The sequence below is a fragment of the Schistocerca americana genome, chromosome 10 (assembly GCF_021461395.2).
Source record: "Schistocerca americana isolate TAMUIC-IGC-003095 chromosome 10, iqSchAmer2.1, whole genome shotgun sequence".
Classification (NCBI taxonomy): Eukaryota; Metazoa; Arthropoda; class Insecta; order Orthoptera; family Acrididae; genus Schistocerca; species Schistocerca americana.
The window spans coordinates 198,180,380-198,198,804 of NC_060128.1; the positions used below are offsets into that span (position 1 = coordinate 198,180,380).

The window sequence follows — 18,425 nt, forward strand, 5'->3', positions numbered from 1 at the left end:
ACTTTCTCCAGATGATGAAATGAAAATATATAAACTGGAATAGCAAATAAAAAATGATCGATTACTAAACCCATGGCAACCACAACACCAACACGCAAAGCAAAAACGCTGAGAATCTATACAGCAGCCTAATATAAACGGCTGTCAAAACGGAGCACCCGCCACAGCGGCACCGTGGAATCGTTTCATTATAAATCAGTAAGCACGCACGTTAAGGCATTTATACCACTGGGAGACGAGACGATAAATTCCTGTTTCGTAGAACGCGGTCGGCCACTCACATGCCCACAACTCTCGCATTTCCTGACTAACGTGACGTCCACGCGTGTCTTTCTTCAAGTCGACAAACAAGTGAAAACCACACGGTGAAAGATCCATGTAGTAATGAGGATCTTACGGTTTCCCAACCAAGTCGCCGAAGTGATTGGCGGTGTGGGGGCAGGCGGGCGTTGTCGTGAAACAGGATCATTCCACCTGACACCATTCCTAGACATTCTGACTTCATGGTGCGACGCAATTTCTGCAAAGTGTCTTTATAGCGCTGCGCATTGATCGCGGCTCCACGCTCGAGGAACTCGACGAGTAGAAGGCGCCTGCAGTCGAAGGATGAGGCCATCGTGGCCTTCCCGAGACTTGTGTGAACCACCATGGCGGAAGAGGTGTGGGCTGTTTCCACTACCGGTTGTGCCCTTTGTCCTCGGACTGTTGGACGGAATCATCCTGCTGCACGATAACGCCCGCCCCCACACAGCCAATCGGACGGAGGCTGCCCTTCAGCGATGCGGTTGAGAAAGACTACAACATCTTCCGTACAGCCCGGATCTTCCACCGTGTGGCTTACACATCTTTCGCGACCCGAAGAAAGACACGCGGGTACGTCGGTTTGTCAGGCGAGGAAGCGCTCGAGTGGTGTTTGGAGTCGAGCAGGCGTGGCAGGAGACATGGAGTGATTTCGGAGGCGTGCTGGTACTACCGTAAACGGCCTGTGAAATGCGTGGGGAATTTAAATCAAATGTGAGAAACGAAAATGACAGTTCCCCTGGAATCCTGTTGTGGAAATTTGGACAAGTGTTATTCCGGGAGGCTGTGCAACTGTTTACCTGCCACAATCTTATATCTAACATACTGATCGTGAGAAAAAGATAAGGGTGTTTAGAGCACGTACAGAGCTATAAAGATATTTTCCCCGCGCTTAATAAGCAAATGAACTAAGAAAGAAAATAGTAATAATGGCGTTTTTTGAGCTCGAATGTGTATGTACAGATGCTCCGTGCGCGCACCGTAGCTCGGCACTCCGCGCGAGGGCTGCTGGGAGCGAGTTTAACAGATTGCCCCTATCCCGTCGCTCCCGGCATGCCCGCGCGGCGCGCCGAGCTACGGTGCTCGCGCTGTAACGTAGCGCGCTGACGTGTGTCGGTACGGTGCTGCAGCGTGCCAGAAGATCGTGGCGCAGCGCCTGGCGGCGGCGGTGCCCGCCCCCGCGCCCGCGCCGCCCCCGGCCGCCCCCGGAGGCGGCTCGCGGCCCCCGACGCCCAGCGGCGCGCCGCACTTCGCCGTCCCGCAGGCTCCGGCGCCCACGGTGCAGAGGCCGTCTTCGCAGCACCAGCTGGTGAGTAGCGCACCTTCTCGTCACCTTCCACAATTGAAGTCATCGTGTGTGTAGACTGTCCTAATTATTTTAATAGAATAAATTAATACGTATTTCTAGTATACGCAAAGGAGGACTGCAAAACAAGCTACCTTGCCAAAAGTATCGGGCCAGCTACCAGATGACACAATATGGACAACGTGCTGGCGACACTTTCAATAAAATGTATCCGTATCATTGGAGGAATGGCAGCCCATTCTTCCTCAAGAGCGGAAACCAGAGAAGGTAGTGATGTTGATGTTGGACGCTGCGGTCTGGAGCGAAGTTGACGTTCTGACTCACAGCAGAGGCGTTCCAGTGGGTTCAGTTCGGGACTCTTGGCAGGCCAGTCCAATTCCTGAATGTTATTGTCCACAAACCATTGTGTCACAGGTGCTGCTCTCTGTCGCGCTGGAAGAATCGTAGCCTTCAAACTGTTCCCCTTCTGTACGCAATACGCAAGGCTGTAAATGTGTTTATATAATTCCGTGTTAGTGTTTTCTTAAGCGCAGTAAGGAGACCACACCCGAATCACAAAAAAAAACACCCATTACCGCTACACCACCTCCTCCGCACTTCAGTCTTAGTGCTACACACGAAGGCAGGTAACGTTCTCCAGCCATTTGCCAAATCCAAAACTGTTCCATGGCATTGCCACGCGATACGGGCGTGATTTTTCTCCCAAAATCACTCGCTTAAAGTCGTTCACCGTCCAGTGGCGTAGCTCTTCACCACCTCAAACATTGCTTAGCACTGACTACAGGAATGAGAGGCTGCTCGACCATCGTACCCCATCCTCTTCAACTCCCTGCGTCAGCTGGACCACTGGTAGCACTTGGGAACTGTCCAGTGATTCCCTCCACTAATTTCACGCTAGTTTTACGACGGCGCTCCACAATGCTGGTTGGTCCCTGTCCGCTAGTTCGTGAGGTTCGCCTATTCTCGGTGTGGCAGCGGTTGTTCTTTTCCAGTTTGCACTCCACAATCACATCAGACTTGGACAGTTACAGAAAAGCTGAAATGTCCCTGGTGGATTTGTTACTCGGGCGACATCCAGTGACTGGCCCGCTTTCGAAGTCAGCGGTCTCTCCTAATCGACCTAGTCCGCTGTTCCTGTAACAACACGATACTCCCCATCTCGTTTTATACAGGCGGTTCCGCCTCTCGTGTCATCTGGTAGTGAATTCCGCTGTACGAAGGAATGTGTGTATACTTTTGGTAAGACGGTATACCTTAAGATAACTTCCTCCCGTGTTTTACAGAAAATCGTCGAGTTTCGCCAGCTGATGAAACGAACACCGTCCGAACAGGCCTCGAAGGCCCGACGTGGCCGACTGGCATGCGGATACAGAGAGGCCCAGCACTCCCCCAGCCGTTGTCAGTTTTCGTGACCGATGTCGCCACTTCTCAGTCGAGTAGCTCCTCAGTCGGCCTCACGAGGGCCGAGTGCACCCCGCTTGCCGACAGCACTCGGCAGACCTGGACGGTGGCCCATCCCAGTGCTAGCCGTGCTCGACAGAGCTTAACTTCGATGATCTGACGGGAACCGGAGTTACTACTGCGGCAAGGCCGTTGACCTAGCTGATCAAAATTCTTCTCGAAATGAATCTTCCATGGCTACACAAGGATACTAGGAACCCGGTTCTCCCAAGTTTCTGTAGGAAGTAAGGCACACTTGTCGTCCCAAGCCCTCGTCGCTTCAAAACTGCACTCCTTGCAGCTTCATATTCACATGCGCCCTCTGCATTCTGTCGAAATGAATCAAGTCGGTGAGGCGAAGTTCGTATGGTGCCCTTGTTAGTAGTAAATGTGACTTTTCGCAACAGATGTCATATCGATATTTTTATGGTTCAAATGGCTCTGAGCACTATGGGACTTAACATCTGTGGTCGTCAGTACCCTAGAACTTAGAACTACTTAAACCTAACTAAGGACATCACACACATCCATGCCCGAGGCAGGATTCGAACCTCCGACCGTAGGGGTCACGCTGTTCCAGACTGAAGCGCCTAGAACCGCGCGGCCACACCGGCCAGCCGATATTTTTATGTTCAGGACCCTTCTTAGACATATGTATATCTTTAAAAGTACGTTGTGGATAAAACTTAACGATAATTAACAGAATCTGCATTTTTTTAAAAATTTTGTGGTGTTCGCAACGTGCCCCTCCCCCGTGTACACACATTAAGGAAAACGCGTTGCTACTGCTAAGATTTAGAACGGGTGCTGGACCCTTTTAATACATAAGTGTTTATTTGAAAAGGATGTTGTTAGGGCATAAAGTACCCCCTTCCCTCGTGGTTTTGCTGGGGCTAAACCTCGCGAAGTCTGTCATTTTATGAAACACCACCCCCGCTAGCTTGTGACTCCACAACCTCGTATGGCGCTCTGCCTGCTGACCACACACTCACTCGCTCCAAGTGTACCACTCATCCAGGAAACCGGATACGCCTCCATCAGAATACCACACCCGCGCCTGGGAATGCAGTTTGAGATTCTTGCAGCTGTTCATATTTCGTCCTATGCATTTTGAAGCACCACCTCCATCCCAGACGACCGAATTTGTCTCGCCGCTTTTCTGCTGTCTAGCTCCGGGTGCCGGCCGCAGGCTTTCAGACTGGCCATTTCCTGCTTCCACTAGAAGCACCACTGTGCGAAGTGCTGCTTTCAGCCGCGACTTCCGGAAGTTTCTTTCCAGCAGAACCTGGAAAGTAACTGACGTAATGGGAAACTCGCTAGCCCTTAAGGAACCTTAGTGGGCCCACACTACAATTAATTTAGGAGGTTTAAAGGGTGTATACACCCCGGGAAGCGGGGAAATTGCGAAAATGTGGGAATTTTTTCATCCAGGAAAAGCCTGGATTTTTTAGGATTTTAGGAATTGTTTTAGTTTTCAATTGAAGTTTTGTAATTTAAAGCCGGCCGCGGTGGTCTAGCGGTTCTAGGCGCGCAGTCCGGAACCGCGTGACTGCTACGGTCGCAGGTTCGAATCCTGCCTCGGGCATGGATGTGTGTGATGTCCTTAGGTTAGTTAGGTTTAAGTAGTTCTACGTTCTAGGGGACTGATGACCACAGATGTTAAGTCCCATAGTGCTCAGAGCCATTTGTAATTTAAACTGGTAATAACTGATCCTCTAGCAAAGAATTTTGCTTTCGCCCGCTACTGTCGCGCGGACAGTAAAATGTGCCAAAGGCTTTAGGATGAATACTATGCAGTTACTTCGTAACAACAAATTACTTTCGATCAGCGTGATGTCACAATAGTTCACATTTCCAACACGTCGCGGGCAAATATTGCGAATGATGGTTTGAAAAGCCTTACCTTTAATATAATTTTCCTTTTACGCAAGATGAATTATGTTGCGTGTGAGAATGTGCGATGAATTTCTTAAATCACGGGGAGTTTGACTGTCATTCAAAACTTAAACGCTTTGAGACCACAACTTAAAAAATTCCGGGCCCAGAAGACCAGCCATTTACGCCGTTATGTAAAATTTTATTTAAGGGTAACCCTCACTAAAGAAGACCAATATTACTTAGGGCTTATATATTGAAAAGCTTAGTTTTTCTTGCAGGTACACTGTATGTAAATTAATTTAAACCATGAACGTTTCCCGCCTGTGTGTTCGCACTATTTAACTGTGAGGCTGCTATTGGCTGACTACATCGTGTGACTAATGCTCTAAATACCTGCTGTCATTGGCCGGGGAAATCACGCGACGTGAGCTACGACTGGCTGACAAAAGCGCAGCGCTTCGGAAGTTACCGTGCTGTATTTGGTGGATTCGTATTTATACTTTTGTACGAAAATTCGCAATTGTACATGTCGTCGCGCATTAAAGATCTATCGAAAACGCGTTGTCTTTTGGGTTAAAGTCGAGATCAGGGCCAGCGGTTGTCACAGCGGTTCTTATCTATTGTTCTTAAGTTGGCAACACGTCAGTCTCGCGTACCCAATGGGATGACTCTGACAAAACCAATAAGAGGCGAGAACTGAAATATTTCTAGCTCCGAAACTGAAACGGTTGCCTTGTTCGCTGTTTTTCTATTAACGAGTTCCTAGAGAACCATTTTTTGATTATGGCAATAAGTGATATAAAGTGGACTGCTAAAGGCTAATGCACGACGACGTCGTCCGTTGGTGCATGTCTCATGGATTGATTGCAGTGACAGGAAAATGTATCAAGTGTGATGCTAAAATGGCACTTAAAGGGTCAAAGATTGCACGGCATCATCTGGAAGTGCAGGAAAAGCGGAGCAAGTGGATCAACGATCAATGTTTACTTTACTTCAGAAACGGGAGAAGATAGGTGGATCATTTTACATCAGTAATTCATTCGCACATTCGATGTGTTGATAAACGTTGATCCACCTAAATTTTCCCAGGATTTAATTAAAAAACATTGATCCACGTACCTTCTCCCAATATTTAATTTAAAAACTTTGATCGACTCACTTAGGGTGTTCGCGTAGATCGGTTGTGTAGCAACACAGAATAGAAAATATATTCCTTGTTATACGATATTGCAATGCCTGTATTATTACGATGCAAAGCTCCTTTGGACATGCACGCACTGCTGCGACCACAACCGTTACGAAACAAATCACACGAATTCGCAATTGCGAATGAGGACTACTGTCAGCTGTAGACTGCAGTGACGACTACGGAAACTTTCACAGGACCGGGACTCGAACCCGGGTTTCCCGCTTATCGCCTCACCATTTGGCTATCCGTGCACGACTCACGGCCACACCCAAACTTCCATATGTTGTCAACCGTGCGTCTACGAAGAGCCCCGGCGCGGCACAAATTTTCATTGTCGTCATTCTATTCTACAGCTGACGGTAGTCTTCATTCGCAATTGCGAATTCATTTGATGTATATCCCATGCTTTTCGAATGTATCCTGGGTTGCGACGCTGCCCGTAGTTTGCAGATACTACTAGCAGGGTTCAAATACCTGCCACTCAGACAGAGAGCAATTAAAATTATAATCCTTGTTTACAGCAACGTTTCACACTTTATCCCGAATGAATTACTTGGAATGGCGTCGTCTGTCTGCTGCTCTCTTGTTAGCTGCGTAACACAAACAGCTGATCTCTTTTTTTTCCCCATCATACTTCACGACAAGCGCTGACAACATTCCATCACGAAACAAGTCCATAAGTATGCCACAGGCTCTATTCCAGACTTTTACCTTCAAAAAGGATTGATACGTCTTACAGCTCCAAGGGAAAGTGTAGTGTCACTCAGCGCTTAATTTCTAAACTTTTAAGTGCCGGAACGCGCCCCCTTCGCCGCCTTCTACCACTCCTCCCTCCCCCCCCCCCCCCCCCACACACACATACACACACCGACCGACCGCAGAAAGAGACTTGTGATAAGATTTACAATGAGAAATCATTTTTTAGAAAACACTGTTCTGAAATTCAGGTTTTAAAACCGTAATATAATCAAAATCATAACACCACAAGGTCCCAATATAAACAACAGCTGCCACCGCCTGCCGCCGTACCAGTGTCACTTTGGCCCATAGTTATGCTTCATACGTATTGGCACAAGTCGGTAGTCTTCGTGACTATGCCATCATGTTTTCAAATGCTGCCATCCGCAACGTTCGAACAGTTGCTTTGTAGCTGCTCTATGAACGTGTGTTCAGTCTTAATCAACAAGGCATTTAGCGGTTAACAATGATGAAGATATTCCTGCTCCATCTGGGTCTCGTACAATTCAGATTTCCCACGTCTTCACGAAACGTTAATTCCGTGTGCATTTTGTACAATAGCAGCTGATCGTTACGTCGAATAAATTCACTTCTAAATGTAAAACGTAACTAATAGAATAAAATATATCTATGACTTAATTTTACACTCGTAAAATAATTAAGTAGTTTCTATGTCAATAGCCAAAGAGAAAGGTCTATATCATTTAATTAACACGAGAGTCTACGTGTAAAAATTTAATTGAAAAACCACTATTGTTGTTTGTAATTTTTGGCGGCCTTGACACAACTTTACTCCGCGGCGCCACTGACCGCGCCAAGCAGCGGGTCCCCTCATATGAACAATCGGCACGTAACTTCAGCATAGTAATAATAATGGCGGCAGCATCAACGCTGGTTGCGGCGGCATTAAAACACACACATGCTACCTCCTGCCAGTCACATCACGTTGGCGACCCATTGTCACGTTCACTTGTGCTGGCGCAGCGGCAAATTATAGTTACGTTGCGATTTAATACACTTGTATTATTTCAAATCTCCGGTGCTGAAATGTTTAAAAAAAAGTAAAGGGTCCCTGTGAGGTGCCGGAACGCGTTCAAATGGCTCTGAGCACTACGGGACTCAACTGCTGAGGTCATCAGTCCCCTAGAACTAACTAACCGAAGGACATCACACACATCCATGCCCGAGGCAGGATTCGAACCTGCGACCGTAGCGGTCGTGCGGCTCCAGACTGTAGCGCCTAGAACCGCTCGGCCACTCCGACCGGCCTGGAACGCGTTCCGGCGCAAATTAAGTCTTGGTGTCACTTACCACTAAATACATGTGCTTTCACCCAGGAGAAAGTGTATTTTCACCCGGGAAAAAAGTGCATGTTTAACCGGGAAATCCGGAAATTTGTTTTTATTTTTATTTTTTTCTTGTCCGTGTGAACACATTGTTTAAGGAAAGAGCGTCCTTTCGTTCCCAGATCGGAAAATAGCTCCAGTCCCTGGGTACCGGCTCTGGCATTCACAGTTGCGCAGGACACCTACGGGCTGTTAAGAGCAGGAAGTGACACGGTACAAAGCCTCGTGGCACTGTGTTCCAGCAGCAGCAGCAGCAGCAGCAGCAGCAGGCGGCGTCGCCCACCAACAACGGCAGCAGCTGCACGCTGCTGGGGGGCAGCCAGCCCAGCCTGGTGGCCGCCTCCGCCTCCGCCGCCGCCGCCTCCGCCTCCCCCAACCACGCCAGCACCCTCACCCACAAGGTAGGCTGCCTCGGCCGCGCCGCACCGCACCGCCACGCGTCTGGGCCACGGGCTGGACATTGCGCCGACTCGCTGCTTCTTCCGCAGGAGGCGGCGAGCGTGGCGGGCACGCTGCGGCAGGTGCACACCCTGTCGTCGGCCGGCAAGCACCGCGCCTCCGCCCCCGCGCCCGCCCCCGCCCCCGCCTCGCAGCAGCCGGCCCAGCAGGACTCGAACCGGCAGCTGGAGGCCGCGCCGCACGACAACAACAACGTGAAGGCGCTGGACAACCTGCAGCCGCCCGCGCAGGGCCGCGACAAGGACCTGCCCACGCCCTCCTCCACCCCCACCACCTCCAGGTAGGCTCCGCCCGGCGCCCTCAGTGTTAAGGCAAGACACTTGTGTTTTCCAGTCTCTCGTAAGCATACAGGGTGAGTCAGGAGGAAAGGTACAGGCTTCGAATATGCCATATTCTGAATGGTTTCCAGTATAGTACATTTAAAGTGCATTATTATTTTCTGTATTACTCAGGCACTATCATTCTTTACAATGTTACACAGTCGTGTAGAGGAAGTTGAGATGAACTATTTGATATGGGTCACTTGTGTCCTATCAAGTCAGGAAACTACTTCAGATTGGTATACAAAAACTACCTCAGATACAGCACATGTTTGCACCAGATTTTCAGTATTCTCTTCACACGAACCATTATTCCTAAAGAAAAAATGAATACGATCTTTTTTGTAGAAAATTAAATATAGCTCATAACGTATGGCTGATGTTCCTGAGACGTATTGAGTGTCATATTTATCTACGATAATGATCAGGGCTGAAGTAATGAACTAAAATTTGTACCAGCACCGGGATTCGAACCCAGGTCTTCTGCTTACTAGGCAGATGCACTATCCACTGCACCACGTTGACAAACCGGCAGTCCCACCTCCTAGTAAGCAGGACACCCGGGTTCTAATCTTGGCACTGGTGTAAACTTCAGTTCGTTGCTTCAGGTTGTGTCATTATTGTACATAAAGGTCAGACTCAATATGTCTCAGGAACATCAAATATATATGACAAATCATAGACACCTGAGCTACAGGCAGTATTAACGCCATTTCGAACCAGTGTAGTGCAAGTGCAAGGGATAGCGCACCTGCCTAGTGACCAGGGGACACAGGATCGAATCCCGATGTTGGCACAAATTTTATTTCATTGCTCCAGCCCACATCATTCTCGTAGATAATATAGTTTTATCTTATACTGTGGCATGTTTTCTCTGGAGCGTGCCGTTTTAGAGTTGTTCAAGAAAAATATATAGAAGTCCTTCTATCACAGAAACCATTTGAAATAAAGATCATGTCCGTATGAAGTACACAAATCAAAACAAGTTTTGCATCACCTCGGTTCCGAGAGTTCCGGAGCCTGTACAGAAAATTGGAATAGACATGAACATAAACATCATTTCCGCCCTTTTCACTGCTCATGAAAATCACACATTGCCTGTTGTACCACCATACAGCGAGAACTTCAGAGCTGGTGGTCCACATTTCTGTACACACTCGTACCTCTAATACCCAGTCTCTTGCATTGATACATGCCTGTATTCGTCGTGGCATACTATCCACAAGTTCATCAAGGCACTGTTGGTCCAAATTGTCCCACTTCTCAACGGAGATTCGGCGTAGATCCCTCAGAGTGGTTAGTGGGTCACGTCGTCCGAAAACAGCCCTTTTCAATCTATCCTAGGCATGTTCGACAGGGTTCATATCTGGAAAACATGCTGGCCACTCTAGTCGACTGATGTCGTTTCCTGAAGGAAATCATTCACAAGATGTGCACGATGGGGGCGCGAATTGTCGTCCATGAAGACGAATGCCTCGCCAATTTGCTGCCGATATGGTTGCACTATTGGTCTGAGGATGGCATTCATGTTTCGTACAGCCGTTACGGCGCCTTCCGTGACCACCAGCTGCGTGCGTCGGCCCCACATAATGCCACCCCAAAACAGCAGGGAATCCCCACCTTGCTGCACTCGCTGGACAGTGTGTCTAAGGCGTTCAGCCTGACCGGATTGCCTCCAAACACGTCTCCGACGATTGTCTGGTTGAAGGCATATGCGACACTCGTCGGTGATGAGAACGTGGTGCCAGTCCTGAGCGGTCCATTCGGCATGTTATTGGGCCCTTCTGTACCCCGCTACATGGTGTCGTGGTTGCAAACATGGACGTCGGGAGCGAAGTTGCGCATCACGCAGCCTATTGCGCACAGTTTGAGTCGTAACACGACGTCCTGTGACTGGACGAAAAGTATTATTCAACATGGTGGCGTCGCTGTCATGGTTCCTCTGAGCCATAATCCGTAGATATCGGTCAACCAACTACAGTAGTAGCCCTTGGGCGGCCTGAGCGAGGCATGTCATCGACAGTTCCTGTCTCCCTGTATCTGCTCCATGTCCGAGAAACATTCACCGTGGTATTGACCGTCTAGGCATGGTTGAACTACAGACATCACGAGCCGTGTACTTCCTTCCTGGTGGAATGAATGGAAGTGATCGGCTGTCGGACCCCCTCCGTCTAATAGGCGCTGCTCATGCATGGTTGTTTACATCTTTGGGCGGGTTTAGTGACATCTCTGAACAGTCAAAGGGACTGAGTCTGTGATACAATATCCACAGACAACGTCTATCTTCAGGAGTTCTGGGAACGAGGGTGATGCAAAACTTTTTTGATGTGTGTATTTTGTTCACAATCAGCAAGACTGTCACCCATCAAACTTTGTAGCTTTCCTCCTATCACACCGTATATTTAACAAGGTTGAGCATGAGCCGTGCAGTAGTGTGAAAAGCAAAGAAGGATTTGTGGTAAATTTGTGAACATTTCTACTAGAAAGATGCTCACATGTGAAATGAAGCTTTTGAGAAGTCAGTAGGTTAACAGAAATGGAAAAAATGAAAAGTGGAATGGATAGGATGATAACACACGAGAACCTCTACAAATGAAGAGTGACGAAAAAAGTTCAAACTGGCATCGGTAAGTGAAGAGAGAGGATGAGATGAGGATGTCTAGGAAAATTCATGATATGAAACTAGATGATGATGAATAGATAGGGAGGGAGGGAGACATACATTTTTAAGTCCCGTTTTATACAAGGGTCATTTCATAACCTATGTACACTGTTAGATAATTTATTTTACAAAATACTTTTACGGGCCATCAATATAATCTCCATTCTTGCTTATGACAGCTTCCCAACAGTTTGTCAACTTCTGTACTTCGGATCGGGCACCTTCATTGTTGCGCTATCTGATTACCCAAGTCATCTGACTAGAAGTTTCAACAGTTGTATCTAAACATTTCCCACCGGGTTGGGAAACAAACCAAAGACGTGGGGCTCGTACGAGTACTGTATGCGAGAAATGTCCCCGAAGATAAAGCAGCAAGAAGACGACCATAAAAGAAACAAAATGACCCTAGAAATAAAACGTAAAATCATTGATAAACGCGAACGTGGTGTGAATGTTGCTGATTTAGCATGTCCATACAATCGGTCTACATCAACTATTTGCATTATCCTCAAGAACAAGGACAAGACAAGATTAAGGAGATAGGTGCTTCAAAGGGAGTGACGAACGAGAGTACCTAAACAACGGTTTTATATTCTGGACGATGTGGAAAGGTTGCTCCTTATATGGACAAATGAAAGCAATTGCAGGGCGACGCTATTAACGAGAACATCATTTGTGAGAAGGCGAGAATGATTTTCGCCGACCTCGTCGAGAAGACGCCAGGACAATCAGCGGCCGAAGTGTTTAAGAGAAGTGGTAGGCGGTTCGAGAAGAACAGCGTTGTGAGGGACGACGGAGCAGACATCTCCGACACAAAGGCAGCAGAGAACTTCATCAGCAACTTCAAGATCCTCTCACACTGCTATTCTGTGCCAACGCAAACGGCGATTTGAAAATTAAACAGCTTCTTGTTATCATTCAGAAACTCCACGAGCTTTCGAGAAGTGTTAAGTCCAGAAGAGCAGGTTAAACGTGATGTGGAGGTCCAACATCAAGGCTTTGGTGACACGTGACCTTTTTGTGATTGGTTCAATTAATTGTTTGGTCCTTTGGTGAAAAAATATTTGCTTTAGGTGAATCTGCCACTCCATGCCTTTCATGTTGTAGACAACACTCCTGCCCATTCTCCCGGCCTACAAGATCACCTCCTTGAAGAATTTCAATTTAGTGATATCCAATTTCTGCCTCCCAACACCACTCCGTTACTGCAGCCTATGGACAGCAGATCATCTCTAACTTTAAGAAGCTCTACACTAAAGCACTCTTCGAGCATTGCTCTGAGCTGACTGAAGCTATCAATCTCACTCTCAGAGAGTTTAGAAAATAACACTTCAACATCGTTGCCTGTGTCAAGATGATCGAAAAGGCGTAGAAAGGGGTCACCGAGAGAACTCTCACTTCTGCTTGGAAGAAGCTTTGGCCAGAATGCGTTATTGAATGTGGTTCCGAGATAAAACTTTTAGGACTTTTTCTGCATAGAACACAGTTTTGTATTTTGTTTTAATTCATGTGTGGTAAATTGTTTCGCTTAACGATACAGTGTACTTATAAATGGTGAAAAAAATCTAAATTTTTTTATGACTCTATTAAATTCTGTACTTTCCTGATTACATTGATATATACATTATAGGGTTTCAAATGAAAAATGACCCATATATACCAAATTTTAAAGTTACGGTCATGTATGCTGTCACGCCCCCTTTATTTCTGTTAAAGAAACCAATATAATTTCAAAAAGAACTGTGAACTTTCTGTTTCCAGCGATTATATGTATGATACATTGTGTATGTTGGTGACAGTGCAGGTTTCTAGTGTTTGTAAATGATTATCTTTGCTAGTATTTACTTTTGTTTTAGATATACGAAGTACCTAGCCAATGTGGACTCTGTAGCTTTCAATAAAATTAATGAGTTCAATGTTTATGGTGATTCCTCGGTAACAAAACTGGAGTGTTGTGGACATGTGCAAAAGAGGATGGGTGCTAGATTGAGGAATCTACGAAGAGAAATGAATGGAAAGTTGCTATCTGATGGAAAATCTCTGCCTGGCCGAAGCAGATTGACAGAAACTGAAATAGACCTTCGTCAGAGGTGTTATGCACTGGCCATCAGACAAACTGCACCTCTGAATGATGTTACAACAATGAGGAAAGCTGTATGGGCCACCGACTTTCATAAGTTGTCCACAGATGACCATCCTGTTCACGGACTTTGTCCTAAAGGACATGCTGTGGTTGCCAAAAACCAAAATAAAGTGGTCAAACATACCATCACAAGCATTCTCTTCCTGAGCCTGTTATGAATGAAATAAAACAAATTTTTAGAGAGCTGAGTGACCCTGTTTTGCTTACTAAATATCTTCATGGGGTACTCAGAATACAAATGAAAGTTTCAACCATTGCATATTGGAAAGATTACCCAAGAACGTTTTTGTAGGACTAAATACATTAAAAGTTGTTGTACTAGATGCAGTGATATGTTTCAATGATGGAGTAATAGAAAGGTTGTAAGTCCTGAGAAATTTAGGCATATAACGTGGCTCTAATAAGGAAGATCAATTGTTTGCTTGTGACAGACAACGGGTGCATGAAGCTGAAAGATTTGCTCTTCAAGTTACCAGAGAAGCAAGAAGTGCAAAAGGAATGCCAAGAGGAAGCTTGAAGATGAAGAAATGCTGCAGGATGAAGATCATGCTTCAGGAATGTTCTGAGTCACAGTTTAATTGGACTCATATCTTCATTCGCAATTTCCCACAAGTTTTATTTTTCAGAATTCAGGTACAAATATTTCCTAAAATTTATAAAGCATTGCTCTAATTTTTTCGGTAACCTCCAATAGTCCATACTTATGCAGTTGACACAAGCTTTATTGCAATCAACTAAATTATAGAAAAAAATAAGATTTTTATTAGAAAAAAAATTATAAAAATTAAAATGTAAGATGTGATTATTTTTATCCTTGTAATATACATTAAAGGTGGAATTAAATAGGTCTAGTACCTCAACCATCATGTCATGCATATCTGGTAAAAATTTTGATCTCCTTTAAATGTATAACATTGGATTAAATGGTACCTCAATTTGAGGAAGCATTTCGGAAAAAAAATTGCGTCAGTTTCTTTGTAATTTTTTTAATAACCCTAAGCAGGTTCAAAAATATTCAAAATACTTCTGATTTGTTTAGAAAGTGTGCTGCATTACTTGATATCAATGAAAAATCTGTAAAACATATGCAATGTAAACAGTGACTGAAAGAAATAGGTGTGGATTCTTACATAATATTGAACCGGAAAAGTACCCCGCATCCTTAACGAATGTTTCGCACTAGGAGTAAGATTCTGGAACGGATTATGCTTGCTATGCAAGGTTCCACTGTACGCGTCTGCTACGGACATCCCCTGGGGCACTCTATTTATAGTTATGACTCCATTCGTGTAATACGCAAAGGTTACCATCAGTTTCACCTTCGATTATTGGCAGCAGAATTTTTTCATGCGTGAGAGTCAGAACATTTCCAATGTGACGAGTGAGACTTCAGTTCTGGCTCAAAATCTCATATCAGTTTTTCGTCAAGTGCAACAGTCCTTTTCAGAGAATGTTCTTCTGTTCGATAACTCAGATCATGTGGGACCCATCTGGCAGCAACTTTTCTCATCTCTTCTTTTTTCAGTTATGATTCTATAAACGGAAGCGCCAGACGTTCTAACCTCATATTTGTTTCTCGCACGTTTTTTCATCGATCCTCTCTCAAAATGTCATTGACAATAACCTGAGAGGTGTACTCTGTTGCATTTGATGGCCTTCAACTTGTCAGGCTGTCCTCGGTGCTTACCCGACCTTCACATAGATGATCAGACCAGGGTGATACTGTACTACAATCTCACACAGCTCCCTCAACGCGGTGTATGTTTCCATTGGGTTGTTTCCACACACAGATTCAGTTTTTATGTAGGGAGGCTGGTCACTACAAGTAACCTGACCTCATCTACAGGGTGATTATAATTAAAGTTAAAGTTTCAAACCGCTGTAGAAATAACACCACTGGTCAGAATGACGTCAAATTGCAACGAAATACAGGGTGTACATGAAGTCTGGGAACACTTTCAATTATTTATTGCACAATAACCAAACATTGTACAGATATCATGCATATGTCATTTTGAAGAGAAGCCCTGAAAGTTTTTTTTCATGTATACCGCCACAGCGTAGTTTGGTAATTTGCCGATAGTCAGCGCTAGTCGCAAACAGGTGCGGAGCGAGCTTTCTGTGTGTTGGAGTTCGACAAAAACAAGTGTGCTACAGCTGTTCAACGTATGTTCAGAACCAAGTACGGTAAGAAGCCATCAACAAGGAAGGCCATTTACCACTGGCACAAAAAATTCGTTACGACGGGTTGCTTGTGCCCGGCAAAGAGAAGCGGACGTCCCAGTGTGAGTGAATGTGGAGCGCGTACGAGTGACATTCATAAGGAGTCCAATGAAATCGGTGCGTCGTGCATCCAGTGAACTCGAAATGGTTCCAATGACAGTGTGGAAAATTGTGCGACAGAAGCTGTCTATGAAACCATTCAAAATGTAGCTAGTGCAGAAGCTCAATGACGATGACAAACACAAGCGTTTTGAGCTTTGGAACTTCCTGGCAGATTAAAACTGTGTGCCGGACCGAGACTCGAACTCGGGACCTTTGCCTTTCGCGGGCAAGTGCTCTACCAAATGAGCTACCCAAGCACGGCGTACGCCCCGTCCTCACAGCTTTACTTCTGCCAGTACCTCGTCTCCTACTTTCCAAACTCCACAGAAGCTCTCCTGCGAACCTTGCAGAACTAGCACTCCTGAAAGAAAGGATATTGCGGAGACATAGCTTAGCCACAGCCTGGGGGATGTTTCCAGAATGAGATTTTCACTCTGCAGCGGAGTGTACGCTGATATGAAACTTCCTGGCAGATTAAAACTGTGTGCCGGACCGAGACTCGAACTCGGGACCTTTGCCTTTCGCGGACAAGTGTTCTACTAACTGAGCCACCCGAGCACGACTCACGCCCCGCCCTCACAGCTTTACTTCCGCCAGCACCTCGTCTCCTACTTTCCAAACTTCACAGAAGCTCTCCTGCAACCCTCCGCTGCAGAGTGAAAATTTCATTCTGGTTTTGAGTTTTGTTTGCAGTTGCAACAATTGAATGAGGACGGTTCGCATATCGAATGTTCTCTTCAAAATGCAATATGTATGACATCTGTATAATGTTTAGTTCTTGTGCAATAAATAATTGAAAGTGTTCCCGGACTTCATGTACACCCTGTATTATTGGAAAGGGGGAAAACGTGTGGCAGAAAAAAAATAGAGTTACAAAATGCAGCAATAGATGGCGCTCTAAGCATTATAATTTCATAGTGGTCGACTACAAATGACAAATGAATCATACAACAATGCCTAAGATGTACGTTTGACGTTAAACAGTCTATACTACTCAGTGTGCATGGGTGTACAGGTGTGATACCGTTAGTTACGTAAGACAAGGTCATATCACAGCGGATGGGAAAAATCGGTTTTTAGTTGTCCTGAGACCAAAAACCGCATAAAAAGCATTAATCAGATCGGTTTTTAATTGTCCTGAGGCCAAAACCTCATGAGAAGCATCAATCAAAATCATATTGGATTATTAATTTCCGTTTACCTCGCACAAAACATGTTTAATATGCTGCCCACCGTTTTCTGCAAAAAGTTGAAATCGAGAAACAGCATGTTCCACTACCGATCGAAGTGTTTCCAGGGTCACGTTCAAAATGTATTACGCAATGCATGCCTTCAATGCAGCTAAGTTTGCAATCGAAACACTGAACACCAGATCTTTCAGATAGCCCAAGAGCCAGAAGTCACATCAGTGATCGGGATGGCCAGGCTGCAAGGAAGTGGCGGCTGATAATTCTAGCATTTCCGAAATGGCGCTTCAGCAGCTGCCTAACTGGATTTGCAATGTGCGGAGGTGCGCCATCTTGCATAAAAATGATCCCATCCACACATCCACGCTGTTGGAGAGCTGGAATGACGTGGTTGCGCAAAAGACACTCGTAGCGCTTAACCAGTGACGGTACAGGTTAACAGGACCGGAAGCACCTGTCTTTTCGAAAAAAATATGGCCCTGTCGTAAATGATGGCGTAAACCCGCACGACAGTGATCTTTTCAAGATGAAGTGGCACTGGCGGATTTGCGCGTGGATTTTCCGTTGCCCATATTCGACAGTTTTGTGTATTGATATGTCCTGTCAGATGGAAGTGGGCTTCATCTGTCCACAAAATCTTCCACGGCCAATCATTATACACTCCCATGAGAGAAAGAAATTCAAAAGCAAAGGTCTCTCTCTTGCTGGCAGGTCAACAGGAAGCAGCTCGTGCACAAGGGTAATTTTGAATGGATAGCTAAGAAGGATGTTTCGTAGCATTTTACACCGCGCTCACGGGTATGTCCAATGTGCACACAATCACTCGTGTCCTCCTACATTGCTGTGGCCACTGCTTCCACTGACGTCGAATCAATTCGCTTCCTCCCTCTACCAGGTTGCACACCAAAAGAACCGTCTTCTTTTCGAATTTCCAAATCATTTTCTCCAGACACACGGCCAGTCATCGGACCAACGCTCTTTTTCTCAAGCCTTTCTGCCCGGAACTTCTGCAGGAGCGCGATGCTGCATTGAGACGGTCATGGCGAACGTCGCAGACGAGAAAGGAGGAAAAGCCCTGTACCTGACGTGTTTATACCAACTTCAATGGGTCTTGCGCATGACAGGTGGTTTC

General features: G+C 45.9%; 1 protein-coding gene across 1 annotated transcript in view; it reads left to right on the top strand.

Moving 5' to 3' along the window:
• Positions 1-18,425, top strand: part of LOC124552388 (centaurin-gamma-1A) — a 321,735-nt gene that overhangs the window by 216,536 nt on the left and 86,774 nt on the right. The window contains exons 5-8 of the mRNA XM_047126650.1: positions 1,431-1,609; positions 8,452-8,598; positions 8,686-8,751; positions 8,791-8,936. Of these exons, the coding sequence (XP_046982606.1) occupies positions 1,431-1,609; positions 8,452-8,598; positions 8,686-8,751; positions 8,791-8,936 (538 nt within the window). The remainder of the gene's footprint in view (positions 1-1,430; positions 1,610-8,451; positions 8,599-8,685; positions 8,752-8,790; positions 8,937-18,425) is intronic.